Genomic DNA, 15676 nt, shown 5'->3' on the forward strand with positions numbered 1-15676 from the left:
TACTATTGATTCTATAGTCTATATTCTATAGTCTGTCTTGGACAGCTTTAGCGATGTCTGTTCAGTAGGAAGCTGTCCTAATTTTCAAAGCAATGAAATGGACCTGCTGCCAGACCAAATGATTGTCTTCCCCCTATCCTCCATTGTGTTGTGTTTTACCCAGGGAGTGTCTGGACCAAGGAAATGCAGAGACTGATCTACAGGACCTGATAACAGCGACAGAGAAAGCACTGTGAGTACAGAGCAACACTACAACCCTGTTTATTATACGTGACTGTACAGTACATGGTAACCCTGGATACATACCCCTCTAGAACATGGTAACCCTAGATACATACCCCTCTAGAACATGGTAACCCTAGATACATACCCCTCTTGGACATGGTAACCCTAGATACATACCCCTCTAGAACATGGTAACCCTAGATACATACCCCTCTAGAACATGGTAACCCTAGATACATACCCCTCTAGAACATGGTAACCCTAGATACATACCCCTCTAGAACATGGTAACCCTAGATACATACCCCTCTAGAACATGGTAACCCTAGATACATACCCCTCTAGAACATGGTAACCCTAGATACATACCCCTCTAGAACATGGTAACCCTAGATACATACCCCTCTAGAACATGGTAACCCTAGATACATACCCCTCTAGAACATGGTAACCCTAGATACATACCCCTCTAGAACATGGTAACCCTAGATACATACCCCTCTAGAACATGGTAACCCTAGATACATACCCCTCTAGAACATGGTAACCCTAGATACATACCCCTCTAGAACATGGTAACCCTAGATACATACCCCTCTAGAACATGGTAACCCTAGATACATACCCCTCTAGAACATGGTAACCCTAGATACATACCCCTCTAGAACATGGTAACCCTAGATACATACCCCTCTAGAACATGGTAACCCTAGATACATACCCCTCTAGAACATGGTAACCCTAGATACATACCCCTCTAGAACATGGTAACCCTAGATACATACCCCTCTAGAACATGGTAACCCTAGATACATACCCCTCTAGAACATGGTAACCCTAGATACATACCCCTCTAGAACATGGTAACCCTAGATACATACCCCTCTAGAACATGGTAACCCTAGATACATACCCATCTAGAACATGGTAACCCTAGATACATACCCCTCTAGAACATGGTAACCCTAGATACATACCCCTCTAGAACATGGTAACCCTAGATACATACCCCTCTAGAACATGGTAACCCTAGATACATACCCCTCTAGAACATGGTAACCCTAGATACATACCCATCTAGAACATGGTAACCCTAGACACATACCCCTCTAGAACATGGTAACCCTAGATACATACCCCTCTAGAACATGGTAACCCTAGATACATACCCCTCTAGAACATGGTAACCCTAGACACATACCCCTCTAGAACATGGTAACCCTAGATACATACCCCTCTAGAACATGGTAACCCTAGATACATACCCATCTAGAACATGGTAACCCTAGATACATACCCCTCTAGAACATGGTAACCCTAGATACATACCCCTCTAGAACATGGTAACCCTAGATACATACCCCTCTAGAACATGGTAACCCTAGATACATACCCCTCTAGAACATGGTAACCCTAGATACATACCCCTCTAGAACATGGTAACCCTAGATACATACCCATCTAGAACATGGTAACCCTAGATACATACCCCTCTAGAACATGGTAACCCTAGATACATACCCCTCTAGAACATGGTAACCCTAGTCACATACCCCTCTAGAACATGGTAACCCTAGATACATACCCCTCTAGAACATGGTAACCCTGGATACATACCCCTCTAGAACATGGTAACCCTGGATACATACCCCTCTAGAACATGGTAACCCTAGATACATACCCCTCTAGAACATGGTAACCCTAGATACATACCCCTCTAGAACATGGTAACCCTAGATACATACCCCTCTAGAACATGGTAACCCTAGATACATACCCCTCTAGAACATGGTAACCCTAGACACATACCCCTCTAGAACATGGTAACCCTAGATACATACCCCTCTTGGACATGGTAACCCTAGATACATACCCCTCTAGAACATGGTAACCCTAGACACATACCCCTCTAGAACATGGTAACCCTAGATACATACCCCTCTAGAACATGGTAACCCTAGATACATACCCCTCTAGAACATGGTAACCCTAGATACATACCCCTCTAGAACATGGTAACCCTAGATACATACCCCTCTAGAACATGGTAACCCTAGATACATACCCCTCTAGAACATGGTAACCCTAGATACATACCCCTCTAGAACATGGTAACCCTAGATACATACCCCTCTAGAACATGGTAACCCTAGACACATACCCCTCTAGAACATGGTAACCCTAGATACATACCCCTCTAGAACATGGTAACCCTAGATACATACCCCTCTAGAACATGGTAACCCTAGATACATACCCCTCTAGAACATGGTAACCCTAGATACATACCCCTCTAGAACATGGTAACCCTAGATACATACCCCTCTAGAACATGGTAACCCTAGATACATACCCCTCTAGAACATGGTAACCCTAGATACATACCCCTCTTGAACATGGTAACCCTAGATACATACCCCTCTAGAACATGGTAACCCTAGATACATACCCCTCTAGAACATGGTAACCCTAGATACATACCCCTCTTGGACATGGTAACCCTAGATACATACCCCTCTAGAACATGGTAACCCTAGATACATACCCCTCTAGAACATGGTAACCCTAGATACCCCTCTTGGACATGGTAACCCTAGATACATACCCCTCTAGAACATGGTAACCCTAGATACATACCCCTCTAGAACATGGTAACCCTAGATACATACCCCTCTAGAACATGGTAACCCTAGATACATACCCCTCTAGAACATGGTAACCCTAGATACATACCCCTCTAGAACATGGTAACCCTGGATACATACCCCTCTAGAACATGGTAACCCTAGATACATACCCCTCTAGAACATGGTAACCCTAGATACATACCCCTCTAGAACATGGTAACCCTAGATACATACCCCTCTAGAACATGGTAACCCTAGATACATACCCCTCTAGAACATGGTAACCCTAGATACATACCCCTCTAGAACATGGTAACCCTAGATACATACCCCTCTTGGACATGGTAACCCTAGATACATACCCCTCTAGAACATGGTAACCCTGGATACATACCCCTCTAGAACATGGTAACCCTAGATACATACCCCTCTAGAACATGGTAACCCTAGACACATACCCCTCTAGAACATGGTAACCCTGGATACATACCCCTCTAGAACATGGTAACCCTAGATACATACCCCTCTAGAACATGGTAACCCTAGATACATACCCCTCTTGGACATGGTAACCCTAGACACATACCCCTCTTGGACGGCAGGTAGCCTAGTGGTTAGAGCGTTGGACCAGTAACCGAAAGGTTGCTAGATCGAATCCCCGTGTTGACAAGGTAAAAATCAATCTGTCGTTCTGCCCCTGAACAAGGCTGTTAAACCCAATGTTCCCCGGGTAGGCCGTCGTTGTAAATAAGAATTTGTTCTTTACTGACTTGCCTGAATTGCCAAATCAAAGACGTATAGCTAATCTGATTTATAAAACCCTTTTAAATTAAACAGGGTTTTTATTGTACCCATCTTAGCTCTCAGATCCAGGATCCCTTGGTTCTGTTGGACCCAGCCTGTCTAAAAGAAACTCTACAGGAGTGGATCCCAGTGTTGGAGAGGGTTCTAGGTCCTGAGCTGGATCTAGGTCTGGGAAAACAGAGTCCAGCTGGTGAGGGTCACCCCGGTGTGAAGGAGACGGAAGATGCTGCAAACAACTGTCCAGAGAATGTTCAGTCTGAGATCCCCTCGAGCTCTCCTGAGGAACTGACAAAGGACGGCCAGGAGGAAGGGAGGAGAGGAGAGGATTCCTCACAGCAAAATGGAGGACAAGAGGACCAGAGGGAGGCTCAGGACCACCACAGACCTGACAAGGCCTCCACTGAAGAGAACCTGAGGGTGTGGTCCCCCAAACCTCTCCCCCCAGACCTCCAGGCTCACCTTACCCAGCTGGCCACTCTGTACCTGGAGCTGGACTATTTTGGGGACCCTGTTGTCCAGAAAGAGAAGGGTGTAGTTGAGGTCAATGCATTCTTGAGACGGTTCTTCTTCCTTCTGGACCAGGAGCGGGTGAGGAGGATGTGCCTACTCGGCTACGGGGACCAGCCTGAGGTCCACATCTCCTTCATGGAGGCCATGCTAGGTGTGTACCATGGACAGTTTCTATGAAACACACACACACACACACACACACACACGTACAATATTAAAAAGGCTTTTCTCCCCTGCCAGAGCTAACCCAGTCCAGTAAGGTGGTAGAGGTGATTCAGAAAGGAGACCTGCTGAAATCTCTACGCTGTCTCAGAGAACTACAACCCTGGAGCGCTCCGATGCTCCTCGCTCACCTGCACAGGTAGATACCCTCTACTTGTTTCCTTCCCTCTCTCCTCTCTACTCTCCCCTCTCCTCCCTCCCGCCTCTCTTCTCCTCTCTCCCCTCTCTCTCCCTCCCTCCTCTCTCTCTCCTCCCTCCCCTCTCTACTCTCTCCCCTCTTACCCTCTCCTCCCCTTCTCCCGCTTCTCTCCTCCCTTCTCCCCTCCCTCCTCTCTCCCCTCAACTCTCTGACAGTCAACCTCATCTTCATCTAGCTTTAACCTCTATGGGCTAGGTGGGACGTGACCGTCCCACTCTATTCAACAGCCAGTGGAACAGCGTGGCGTGAAATACAAAAACCTCAAAAATGCAATAATTTCAATTTTTCAAACATACGACTATTTTATACCATTTTAAAGATAAGACTCTCGTTAATCTAACCACATTGTCCAATTTCAAGAAGGCTTTACAGCGAAAGCAAAACATTAGATTATGTTAGGAGAATAGATAGACCAAAATAATCACACAGCCATTTTCCAAGCAAGCATATATGTCACAAAAACCCAAAACACAGCTAAATGAAGCACTAACCTTTGATCTTCATCAGATGACACTCCTAGAACATTATTTTATACAATACATGTATGTTTTGTTCAATCAAGTTCATATTTATATCCAAAAACAGCTTTTTACATTAGCATGTGACGTTCAGAACTAGCAAACATACCGAAAACTTCCGGTGAATTTACTAAATTACTCACGATAAACGTTCACAAAAAACATAACAATTATTTTAAGAATTATAGATACAGAACTCCTTTATGCAATCGCAGTGTCAGATTTTAAAATAGCTTTTCGGCAAAAGCACATTTTGCAATATTCTGAGTAGATAGCTCGCCATCATGGGCTAGCTAATTTGACACCCGCCAAGTTTGGCGTTCACTAAACTCAGAATTACTATAAGAAAAATTGGATTACCTTTGCTGTTCTTCGTCAGAATGCAGTCCCAGGACTTCTACTTCATCCACAAATGTTGTTTTGGTTCAAAATAATCCATAGTTATGTTCAAATATCCTCTGTTTTGTTCGTGCGTTCAAGACACTATCCGAAGGGTGATGCGCCGGCGCGTATCGTGACAAAAAAATTCAAAATATTCCATTACCGTACTTCGAAGCATGTCAAACGCTGTTTAAAATCAATTTTTATGCGATTTTTCTCGTAAAATAGGGATAATATTCCGACCGGGAGACGTCTTTTTCGTTCAAAGACTGAAAATGTAAAATGGACTCCTCACGTGCACGCGCGCTCCCGTCACATTGTTCTCAGATCGACCACTATCCAAATGCGCTACTGTTTTTCAGCCAGGGACTGCAAAGTCATCATTCAACGTTCTGGCGCCTTCTGAGAGCCTATGGGAGCCTTAGAAAGTGTCACGTTACAGCAGAGATCCTCTGTTTTCGATAAAGAGGGTATAGAAGGCCAAGAAATTGTCAGACAGGGCGCTTCCTGTATGGAATCTTCTCAGGTTTTGGCCTGCCATATGAGTTCTGTTATACTCACAGACACCATTCAAACAGTTTTAGAAACTTTGGAGTGTTTTCTATCCAAATCTACTAATTATATGCATATTCTAGTTTCTGGGCAGTGGTAATAACCAGATTAAATCGGGTACGTTTTTTATCTGGATGTGAAAATACTGCCCCCTACCCTAGAGAGGTTAACAGTCAACCGCTGCTTCGCCTAGCTTTAACAGTCAACCGCTGCTTCGCCTAGCTTTAACAGTCAACCGCTGCTTCGCCTAGCTTTAACAGTCAACCGCTGCTTCGCCTAGCTTTAACAGTCAACCGCTGCTTCGCCTAGCTTTAACAGTCAACCGCTGCTTCGCCTAGCTTTAACAGTCAACCGCTGCTTCGCCTAGCTTTAACAGTCAACCGCTGCTTCGCCTAGCTTTAACAGTCAACCGCTGCTTTAACAGTCAACCGCTGCTTCGCCTAGCTCTAACAGTCAACCGCATCTTCGCCTAGCTCTAACAGTCAACTGCATCTTCGCCTAGCTTTAACAGTCAACTGCATCTTCGCCTAGCTCTAACAGTCAACTGCATCTTCGCCTAGCTTTAACAGTCAACCGCATCTTCGCCTAGCTTTAACAGTCAACTGCATCTTCGCCTAGCTTTAACAGTCAACTGCATCTTCGCCTAGCTCTAACAGTCAACTGCATCTTCGCCTAGCTTTAACAGTCAACTGCATCTTCGCCTAGCTTTAACAGTCAACCGCATCTTCGCCTAGCTTAAACAGTCAACCGCATCTTCGCCTAGCTTAAACAGTCAACCGCATCTTCGCCTAGCTTAAACAGTCAACCGCATCTTCGCCTAGCTCTAACAGTCAACTGCATCATCGCCTAGCTCTAACAGTCAACTGCATCATCGCCTAGCTCTAACAGTCAACTGCATCTTCGCCTAGCTTTAACAGTCAACCGCATCTTCGCCTAGCTCTAACAGTCAACTGCATCTTCGCCTAGCTTAAACAGTCAACCGCATCTTCGCCTAGCTCTAACAGTCAACTGCATCTTCGCCTAGCTCTAACAGTCAACTGCATCTTCGCCTAGCTTTAACAGTCAACTGCATCTTCGCCTAGCTTAAACAGTCAACTGCATCTTCGCCTAGCTTTAACAGTCAACCGCATCTTCGCCTAGCTTAAACAGTCAACTGCATCTTCGCCTAGCTCTAACAGTCAACTGCATCTTCGCCTAGCTCTAACAGTCAACTGCATCTTCGCCTAGCTCTAACAGTCAACTGCATCTTCGCCTAGCTTTAACAGTCAACTGCATCTTCGCCTAGCTTAAACAGTCAACTGCATCTTCGCCTAGCTTTAACAGTCAACCGCATCTTCGCCTAGCTTTAACAGTCAACTGCATCTTCGCCTAGCTCTAACAGTCAACTGCATCTTCGCCTAGCTCAAACAGTCAACTGCATCTTCGCCTAGCTTAAACAGTCAACTGCATCTTCGCCTAGCTTAAACAGTCAACCGCATCTTCGCCTAGCTTTAACAGTCAACCGCATCTTCGCCTAGCTTTAACAGTCAACTGCATCTTCGCCTAGCTCTAACAGTCAACTGCATCTTCGCCTAGCTCTAACAGTCAACTGCATCTTCGCCTAGCTCTAACAGTCAACTGCATCTTCGCCTAGCTTTAACAGTCAACTGCATCTTCGCCTAGCTTAAACAGTCAACCGCATCTTCGCCTAGCTTAAACAGTCAACCGCATCTTCGCCTAGCTTAAACAGTCAACCGCATCTTCGCCTAGCTTAAACAGTCAACCGCATCTTCGCCTAGCTTAAACATTTAGAAATCTGGTGACTTAACCCTCCTGTTGTGTTAGTTTCATGTTAATTCATTCTGTGTTCCCGGTCCAAAATGACCACCCCATTATAGCTGATTATAAAATACATAATAATACATATATTATCACCTAATGTTGTGTTAGATCTTTTTATCAACTGAAGTTCTTGTGAACATTACAAGTTTTGATCTTCTATTTACTATTTATGGCCTGTAGGCCTCATTGACCTGAGTTCATACAACACGTTCTGAGTAAATAAAATCATAATGTATGGATTATTCTGACTATAACAAATACTCAGATGAAACATATTGTGCTATTTATCACAGACTACTTTGTGTCAAAGTTTAACAAGGACTCTCTCCTCCTCACCAGTGTCATGATCAAAGATATGATCAAGAACATCACATACAGTATACCGTTTGGTCATTGTGCTGCCACAGAATGAATTGTGAGCAAGGCCTCAAAAAGCTTTATACACCAGAGCTGCGAGAAAAGTTCTATATATTATTGAAACAATGTTGTGATTGTTTGTGAGAATGGCAACAGGTGTGGTTCCTGTGGGGAAAGATTCTATTGGGGAAGGTTCCTGTGGGGGTTGCCATGGAAGCCAAGAAGGGGAGAGTGTGTGAGTGTGTGTGTGTGTGTGTGTGTGTGTGTGTGTGTGTGTGTGTGTGTGTGTGTGTGTGTGTGTGTGTGTGTGTGTGTGTGTGTGTGTGCTCGAACACACATGCATGTGGGGGTCTGGGAGAGGAAGTTTGTCCTTCTGATGAATGGGAATGTGCCTGAACAAAATGTTATATACTAATTGTACTCTCACCCATTTATTTCTAATGACCGGTCATTTTTGACCGAGAACACCACAGGTGTACAAAAGTTAAATAAAACACCCTAAATGTAATGAAAATCATCAACATGTATGTTGTGTATATGTGTTCAGATGCCCTGTGTGGGCAAAGTCATGGAACCTTATGACAATCAGATTAAATGAACTACATTTTTCAGAGAGAACTTGTAAATGGGTTCAATTCGACCGGAACACAGCAGGAGGGCCTCCTGATCATCATAATGTCTGTCTGACTCGTCTCTAGCTCATGATAACCTTCTCTAAATCTCCTTCCTCTCCTCCTTCCTCCCCTCCTTCCTCTCCTCCTTCCTCTCCTCTTTTGTGTAGGTTGTATGAGAAGCACGGAGAGTTAGCAGTTCGCTCCTTCACCCAGTTCTATCCCACAATCCTCCCCTCGGACATCACAGCCATGGCCAAACATAGCCACTTCCTGGCTTACCTAGACAACCTTGTCCAATCATGGGCCGAGGAACAAAGGTAGGTTTACACTAAACCATGAAGTACAATGTTTTTATAGATCTTTCTCTCCATTTAAAGAGTTAATGAATGTATCACAGCCCTCAATATGAATACATCTAGGTCGTGTTCATTAGGGTACACAGCGGAAAACATTTTATAACGTTTTGCAACAGAAACTACTCAAATCCAGGTTATCCCTCTGTGCTTCACTACATTCTTCAGTTTGGTACCTAATGAACACCATGCTGTTCTGTTTCTCTCCCTTAGACTGTCGTTCCTTGGGTCCCTCCTCCAACCAGAGACTCTGCGACAGGATTGGCTGGAGCTGGCCCTTACCCACGATGCACCTCAAAAGAGCGACACACTGACCACAGACGGACAACCGAGATGGCACTCCCATTTCTTCAGCTGGGGTTATGGTCGTCTCCTATCCCTCCTGATCCGCCTTCCAGCTGACCTGGCCTCCAAACAGAAGATGGCTGAGACATGCAGGAGCCACGGGTAAAGACTATTTTTTTTTATATATATATATATATAGTCTTCCCTGTGGCTCAGTTGGTAGAGCATGGTGTTTGCAACGCCAGGGTTGTGCGTTCGATTCCCACGGGGGGCCAGTACAAAAAATAAATACAAAAATAAATAAAAGTATGAAATGTATGCATTCACTACTGTAAGTCGCTCTGGATAAGAGCGTCTGCCAAATGACTAAAATGTAAAAATGACTAAATGCATACATACACACACACACACAGTTGAAGTCGGAAGTTTACATACACCTTAGCCAAATACATTTAAACTCAGTTTTTCACAATTCCTGACATTTAATCCTAGTAAAAATTCCCTGTCTTAGGTCAGTTAGGATCACCACTTTATTTTAAGAATGTGAAATGTCAGAATAATAGTAGAGAGAATTATTTATTTCAGCATTTATTTCTTTCATCACATTCCCAGTGGGTCAGAAGTTTACATACACTCAATTAGTATTTGCTAGCATTGCCTTTAAATTGTTTAACTTGGGTCAAACGTTTCGGGTAGCCTTCCACAAGCTTCCCACAATAAGTTGGGTGAATTTTGGACCATTCCTCCTGACAGAGCTGGTGTAACTGAGTCAGGTTTCTAGGCCTCCTTGCTCGCACACGCTTTTTCAGTTCTGCCCACAAATTGTCTATAGGATTGAGGTCAGGGCTTTGTGATGGCCACTCCAATACCTTGACTTTGTTGTCCTTAAGCCATTTTGCCACCACTTTGGAAGTATGCTTGGGGTCATTGTCCTTTTGGAAGACCCATTTGCGACCAAGCTTTAACTTTCTGGCTGATGTCTTGAGATGTTGCTTCAATATATCCACATAATTATCCTCCCTCATCATGCCATCTATTTTGTGAAGTGCACCAGTCCCTCCTGCAGCAAAGCACCCCGACAACATGATGCTGCCACCCGCGTGCTTCATGGTTGGGAGGGTGTTCTTCAGCTTGCAAGCATCCCCCTTTTTCCTCCAAACATAATGATGGTCATTATGACCAAACAGTTCTATTTTTGTTTCATCAGACCAGAGGACATTTCTCCAAAAAGTACGATCTTTGTCCCCATGTGCAGTTGCAAACCGCAGTCTGGCTTTTTTTATGGCGGTTTTGGAGCAGTGGCTTCTTCCTTGCTAAGCGACCTTTCAGTTTGTCAATATAGGACTCGTTTTACTGTGGATATAGATACTTTTGTACCTGTTTCCTCCAGCATATCAAATCAAAGTTCATATGTCACGTGCGCCGAATACAACAGGTGTAGACCTTAGTGAAATGCTTACTTACAGGCTCTAACCAATAGTGCAAAAAAGGTATTAGATGAACAATAGGTAAGTAAAGAAATAAAACAACAGTAAAAAGACAGGCTATATACAGTAGTGAGGCTATAAAAGTAGCGAGGCTACATGCAGACACCGGTTAGTCAGGCTGATTGAGGTAGTATGTACATGTAGATATGGTTAAAGTGACTATGCATATATGATGAACAGTGAGTAGCAGTAGCGTAAAAAGAGAGGTTGGCGGGTGGTGGGACACAATGCAGATAGCCCGGTTAGCCAATGTGCGGGAGCACTGGTTGGTCGGGCCAATTGAGGTAGTATGTACATGAATGTATAGTTAAAGTGACTATGCATATAAGATAAACAGAGAGGGGGGGGGCACACGATGCAAATAGTCCGGGAGTCTTATGAGTTCAGGAGTCTTATGGCTTGGGGCTAAAAACTGTTGAGAAGCCTTTTTGTCCTAGACTTGGCACTCTGGTACCGCTTGCCATGCGGTAGTAGAGAGAACAGTCTATGACTGGGGTGGCTGGTGTCTTTGACAATTTTCAGGGCCTTCCTCTGACACCGCCTGGTGTAGAGGTCCTGGATGGCAGGCAGTTTAGCCTCAGTGATATACTGGGCCGTACGCACTACCCTCTGAAGTGCCTTGCGGTCGGAGACTGAGCAATTGCCGTACCAGGCAGTGATGCAACCGGTCAGGATGCTCTCGATGTTGCAGCTGTAGAACCTTTTGAGTATCTCAGGACTCATGCCAAATATTTTTCTTTTCTGAGGGGGAATAGGCTTTGTCGTGCCCTCTTCACGACTGTCTTGGTGTGTTTGGACCATTCTAGTTTGTTGTTGATGTGGACACCAAGGATCTTGAAGCTCTCAACCTGCTCCACTACAGGCCCCGTCGATGAGAATGGGGACGTGCTCGGTCCTCCTTTTCCTGTAGTCCACAAACATCTCCTTAGTCTTGGTTACGTTGAGGGATAGGTTGTTATTCTGGCACCACCCGGCCAGGTCTCTGACCTCCTCCCTATAGGCTGTCTCGTCGGTGATCAGGCCTACCAGAAGGTCCTTTGCTGTTGTTCTGGGATTGATTTGCACTTTTTGCACCAAAGTACGTTCATCTCTAGGAGACAGAAGGAGTCTCCTTCCTGAGCGGTATGACGGCTGCGTGGTCCCATGGTGTTTATACTTGCATACTATTGTTTGTACAGATGAACGTGGTACCTTCAGGCGTTTGGAAATTGCTCCCAAGGATGAACCAGACTTGTGGAAGTATACCATTTTCTTTCTGAGGTTTTGGCTGATTTCTTTTGATTTTCCCATGATGTCAAGCAAAGAGGCACTGAGTCTGAAGGTAGGCCTTGAAATACATCCACAGGTACACCTCCAATTGATTCAAATTATGTCAATTAGCCTATCAGAAACTTCTAAAGCCATGACATCATTTTCTGGAATTTTCCAAGCTGTTTAAAGGCACAGTCAACTTAGTGTATGTAACTTCTGACCCACTGGAATTGTGATTAAGTGAAATAATCTGTCTGTAAACAATTGTTGGAAAAATGACTTGTGTCATGCACAAAGTAGATGTCCTAACCGACTTGCCAAAACTATAGTTTGTTAACAAGAAATTTGTGGAGTGGTTGAAAAACGAGTTTTAATGACTCCAACCTAAGTGTATGTAAACTTCCGATGTCAACTGTATGTATATATATATATATATATATATATATATTACACACACACACACACACAGTACCAGTCGAAAGTTTGGACACACCTACTCATTCTACATTGTATAATAATAGTGAAGACATCAAAACTATGAAATAACACATATGGAATCATGTAGTAACCCAAAAAGTGTTAAACAAATCAAAATATATGTCATATTTGAGATTCTTCAAAGTAGCCACCCTTTGCCTTGATGACATCTTTGCACACTCTTGGCATTCTCTCAACCAGCTTCAACAGCTCAAATAAACAAAGAGAAAAGACAGTCCATCATTACTTTAAGATATGAAAGTCAGTCAATCTGGAAAATTGTAAGAACATTTAAAGTTTCATCAAGCGCTATGATGAAACTGGCACTCATGAGGGCGGCCACAGGAAAGGATGACCCAGAGTTACCTCTTCTGCAGAGGATAAGTTCATTAGATTTACAGGGGGTAAATTGCAGCCCAAATACATGCTTCACAGAGTTCAAGTAACAGACGCATCTCAACATCAACTGTTCAGAGTAGACTGCGTGAATCAGGCCTTCATGGACGAATTTCTGCAAAGAAACTACTACTAAAGGATACCAATAAGAATACGGGTCTTGCTTGGGCCAAGAAACATGAGAAATGGACATTAGACCAGTAGAAATCTGTCCTTTGGTCTGACGAGCCCAAATTTGAGATTTTTGGTTCCAACCGCCGTGTCTTTGTGAGACGCAGAATAGGTGAACGGATGATCTCTCCATGTGTGGTTCCCACCGTGAAGCATGGAGGAGGAAGTGTGATGATGTGGGGGTGCTTTGCTGGTGATTAATTTAGAATTATCGGCTCTTAACCAACCCGGGCTATTTTGTTTGTTTTTTCACATTGTTCGTAACTCGTTTTGTACATAATGTTTCTGCTACCGTCTCTTATGACCAAAAAGAGCTTCTGGACGTCAGAACTGGGATTATTCACCTTGAATTGGACGAGGAGTTCTTCTTCAATGAGTCAGATGCTTCTTCTTTGGGATTGAACACCTCAAACTTAGATTAGTCTATCCATAACACTTTTTTCCAATCTTCCTCTGTCCAATGTCTGTGTTCTTTTGCCCATCTTAATCTTTTCTTTTTATTGGCCAGTCTGAGATATGGCTTTTTCAACTCTGCCTAGAAGGCCAGCATCCTGGAGTCGCCTCTTCACCGTTGACTTTGAGACTGGTGTTTTGTGGGTACTATTTAATGAAGCTGCCAGTTGAGGACTTGTGAGGCGGTTGTTTCTCAAACAAGACACTCTAATGTACTTGTCCTCTTGCTCAGTTGTGCACCGGGGCCTCCCACTCTTTCTATTCTGGTTAGAGCCAGTTTGCGCTGTTCTGTGAAGGGAGTAGTACACAGCGTTGTACGAGATCTATAGTTTCTTGGCAATTTCTCGCATGGAATAGCCTTCATTTCTTAGAACAAGAATAGACTGATGAGTTTCAGAATAAAGGTATTTGTTTCTAGCCATTTTGAGCCTGTAATCGAACCCACAAATGCTGATGCTCCAGATACGCAACAAGTCTAAAGAAGGCCAGTTTTATTGCTGCTTTAATCAGAACAACAGTTTTCAGCTGTGCTAACATAATTGCAAAAGGGTTTTCTAATGATAAATTAGCCTTTTAAAATGATAAACTTGGATTAGCTAACACAACATGCCATTGGAACACAGGAGTGATGGTTGCTGATAATGGGCCTCTGTACGCCTATGTAGATATTCCATAAAAAATCTGCCGTTTCCAGCACCAATAGTCATTTACAACATTAACAATGTCTACACTGTATTTCTGATCAATTTGATGATATTTTTAATGGACAAAAAAGTTGCTTATCTTTCAAGGACATTTCTATGTGACCCCAAACTTTTGAACGTGTGTGAGATGTACTTAAATACTGATCATGGGTGAAGAGACATTACCTGATTTCTACCAGAAGGGGGCGATATCGTGTCACCATTAATGCAGGCTAATGTTTTTCTATGTGTACCTGTGCTGTTAGCACTGTTAAAATGACTGTTCTCTGTGCAGGTACTGGACTGGCTATGTGTACCTGTGCTGTGAGCTCCAGCGTCGTACAGAGGCTTTCTCTACCATCTGTAGACTGGATGACATGAGTCTGCTGGAGGAACCCAGTGGTAATGACTCTCATAGTAATCATTTGAATTAAGAAGGGATTAGCCTCTCAATGTACTACTACTACGGTTTAGTAAATATTTGGTCTACATGATCACAACCCTGAATGCTCTTATTTCTCTCTCTCTCTCTCTCTCTCTCTCTCTGTCTCTGTCTCTGTCTCTGTCTCTGTGTCTGTCTCTCTCTGTCTCTCTCTCTCGCTATGTCTTTAACTCTCTTCTTGTGTGATTCTCAGGCATGGTGCCTCAGACCATGGATGAGTGGAAGATGCTTCTCCAGCTGTCTCAGCAGTGTAGTAACAGCAGACCGTCTGACCATATCCCAACCCCGGCTCCCTCCCCTCCCCTCCCGGCCCCCTCCCCGGCTCCCACCCCCTCCTCGGCTCCCGCCCTCTCCCTGGCCCTAGCCTCCAACGGGACCAGCCCCAGCCTGACCAACGGTGGCTCTGCAGCTGACCATATCCAGACAGAGGTGACTCCAGAGAACCTGGTCTTGCGTCTGGCCCGGGCTGTGGGCCCCGACCGGGCCCTTGGGGCCCTACAGGAGGTGGGGATGCAGTCGGACATGGAGCTGGGGCCACACTCCACCCTGGTCTGTGAGCTGCTCCGTGTGGCTGAGAAGAGACAGAGGTGGGTGATGGATCATACCAGGGACTGTGATACCAGGGACTGTGATACCAGGTACCAGGGACTATGATACCAGGGACTATGATACCAGATACCAGGGACTATGATACCAGGGACTATGATACCATACCAGGGACTATGATACCAGGGACTATGATACCAGGGACTATGATACCAGGGGCTATGATACCAGATACCAGGGACTATGATACCAGGGACTATGATACCAGGGACTATGATACCAGATACCAGGGACTATGATAC

General features: G+C 44.4%; 1 protein-coding gene across 1 annotated transcript in view; it reads left to right on the top strand.

Annotated features, from left to right (window-relative positions):
* The window catches only part of hps5 (HPS5 biogenesis of lysosomal organelles complex 2 subunit 2), a 56806-nt gene that overhangs the window by 39479 nt on the left and 1651 nt on the right, over positions 1-15676 (top strand). Inside the window, exons 14-20 of the mRNA XM_014170327.2 lie at positions 164-232; positions 3713-4317; positions 4407-4527; positions 8998-9147; positions 9397-9630; positions 14682-14788; positions 15022-15415. Coding sequence (XP_014025802.2) covers positions 164-232; positions 3713-4317; positions 4407-4527; positions 8998-9147; positions 9397-9630; positions 14682-14788; positions 15022-15415 — 1680 coding nt within the window. The remainder of the gene's footprint in view (positions 1-163; positions 233-3712; positions 4318-4406; positions 4528-8997; positions 9148-9396; positions 9631-14681; positions 14789-15021; positions 15416-15676) is intronic.

Source organism: Salmo salar, chromosome ssa23 (genome assembly GCF_905237065.1).
Source record: "Salmo salar chromosome ssa23, Ssal_v3.1, whole genome shotgun sequence".
NCBI classification, from domain to species: Eukaryota; Metazoa; Chordata; class Actinopteri; order Salmoniformes; family Salmonidae; genus Salmo; species Salmo salar.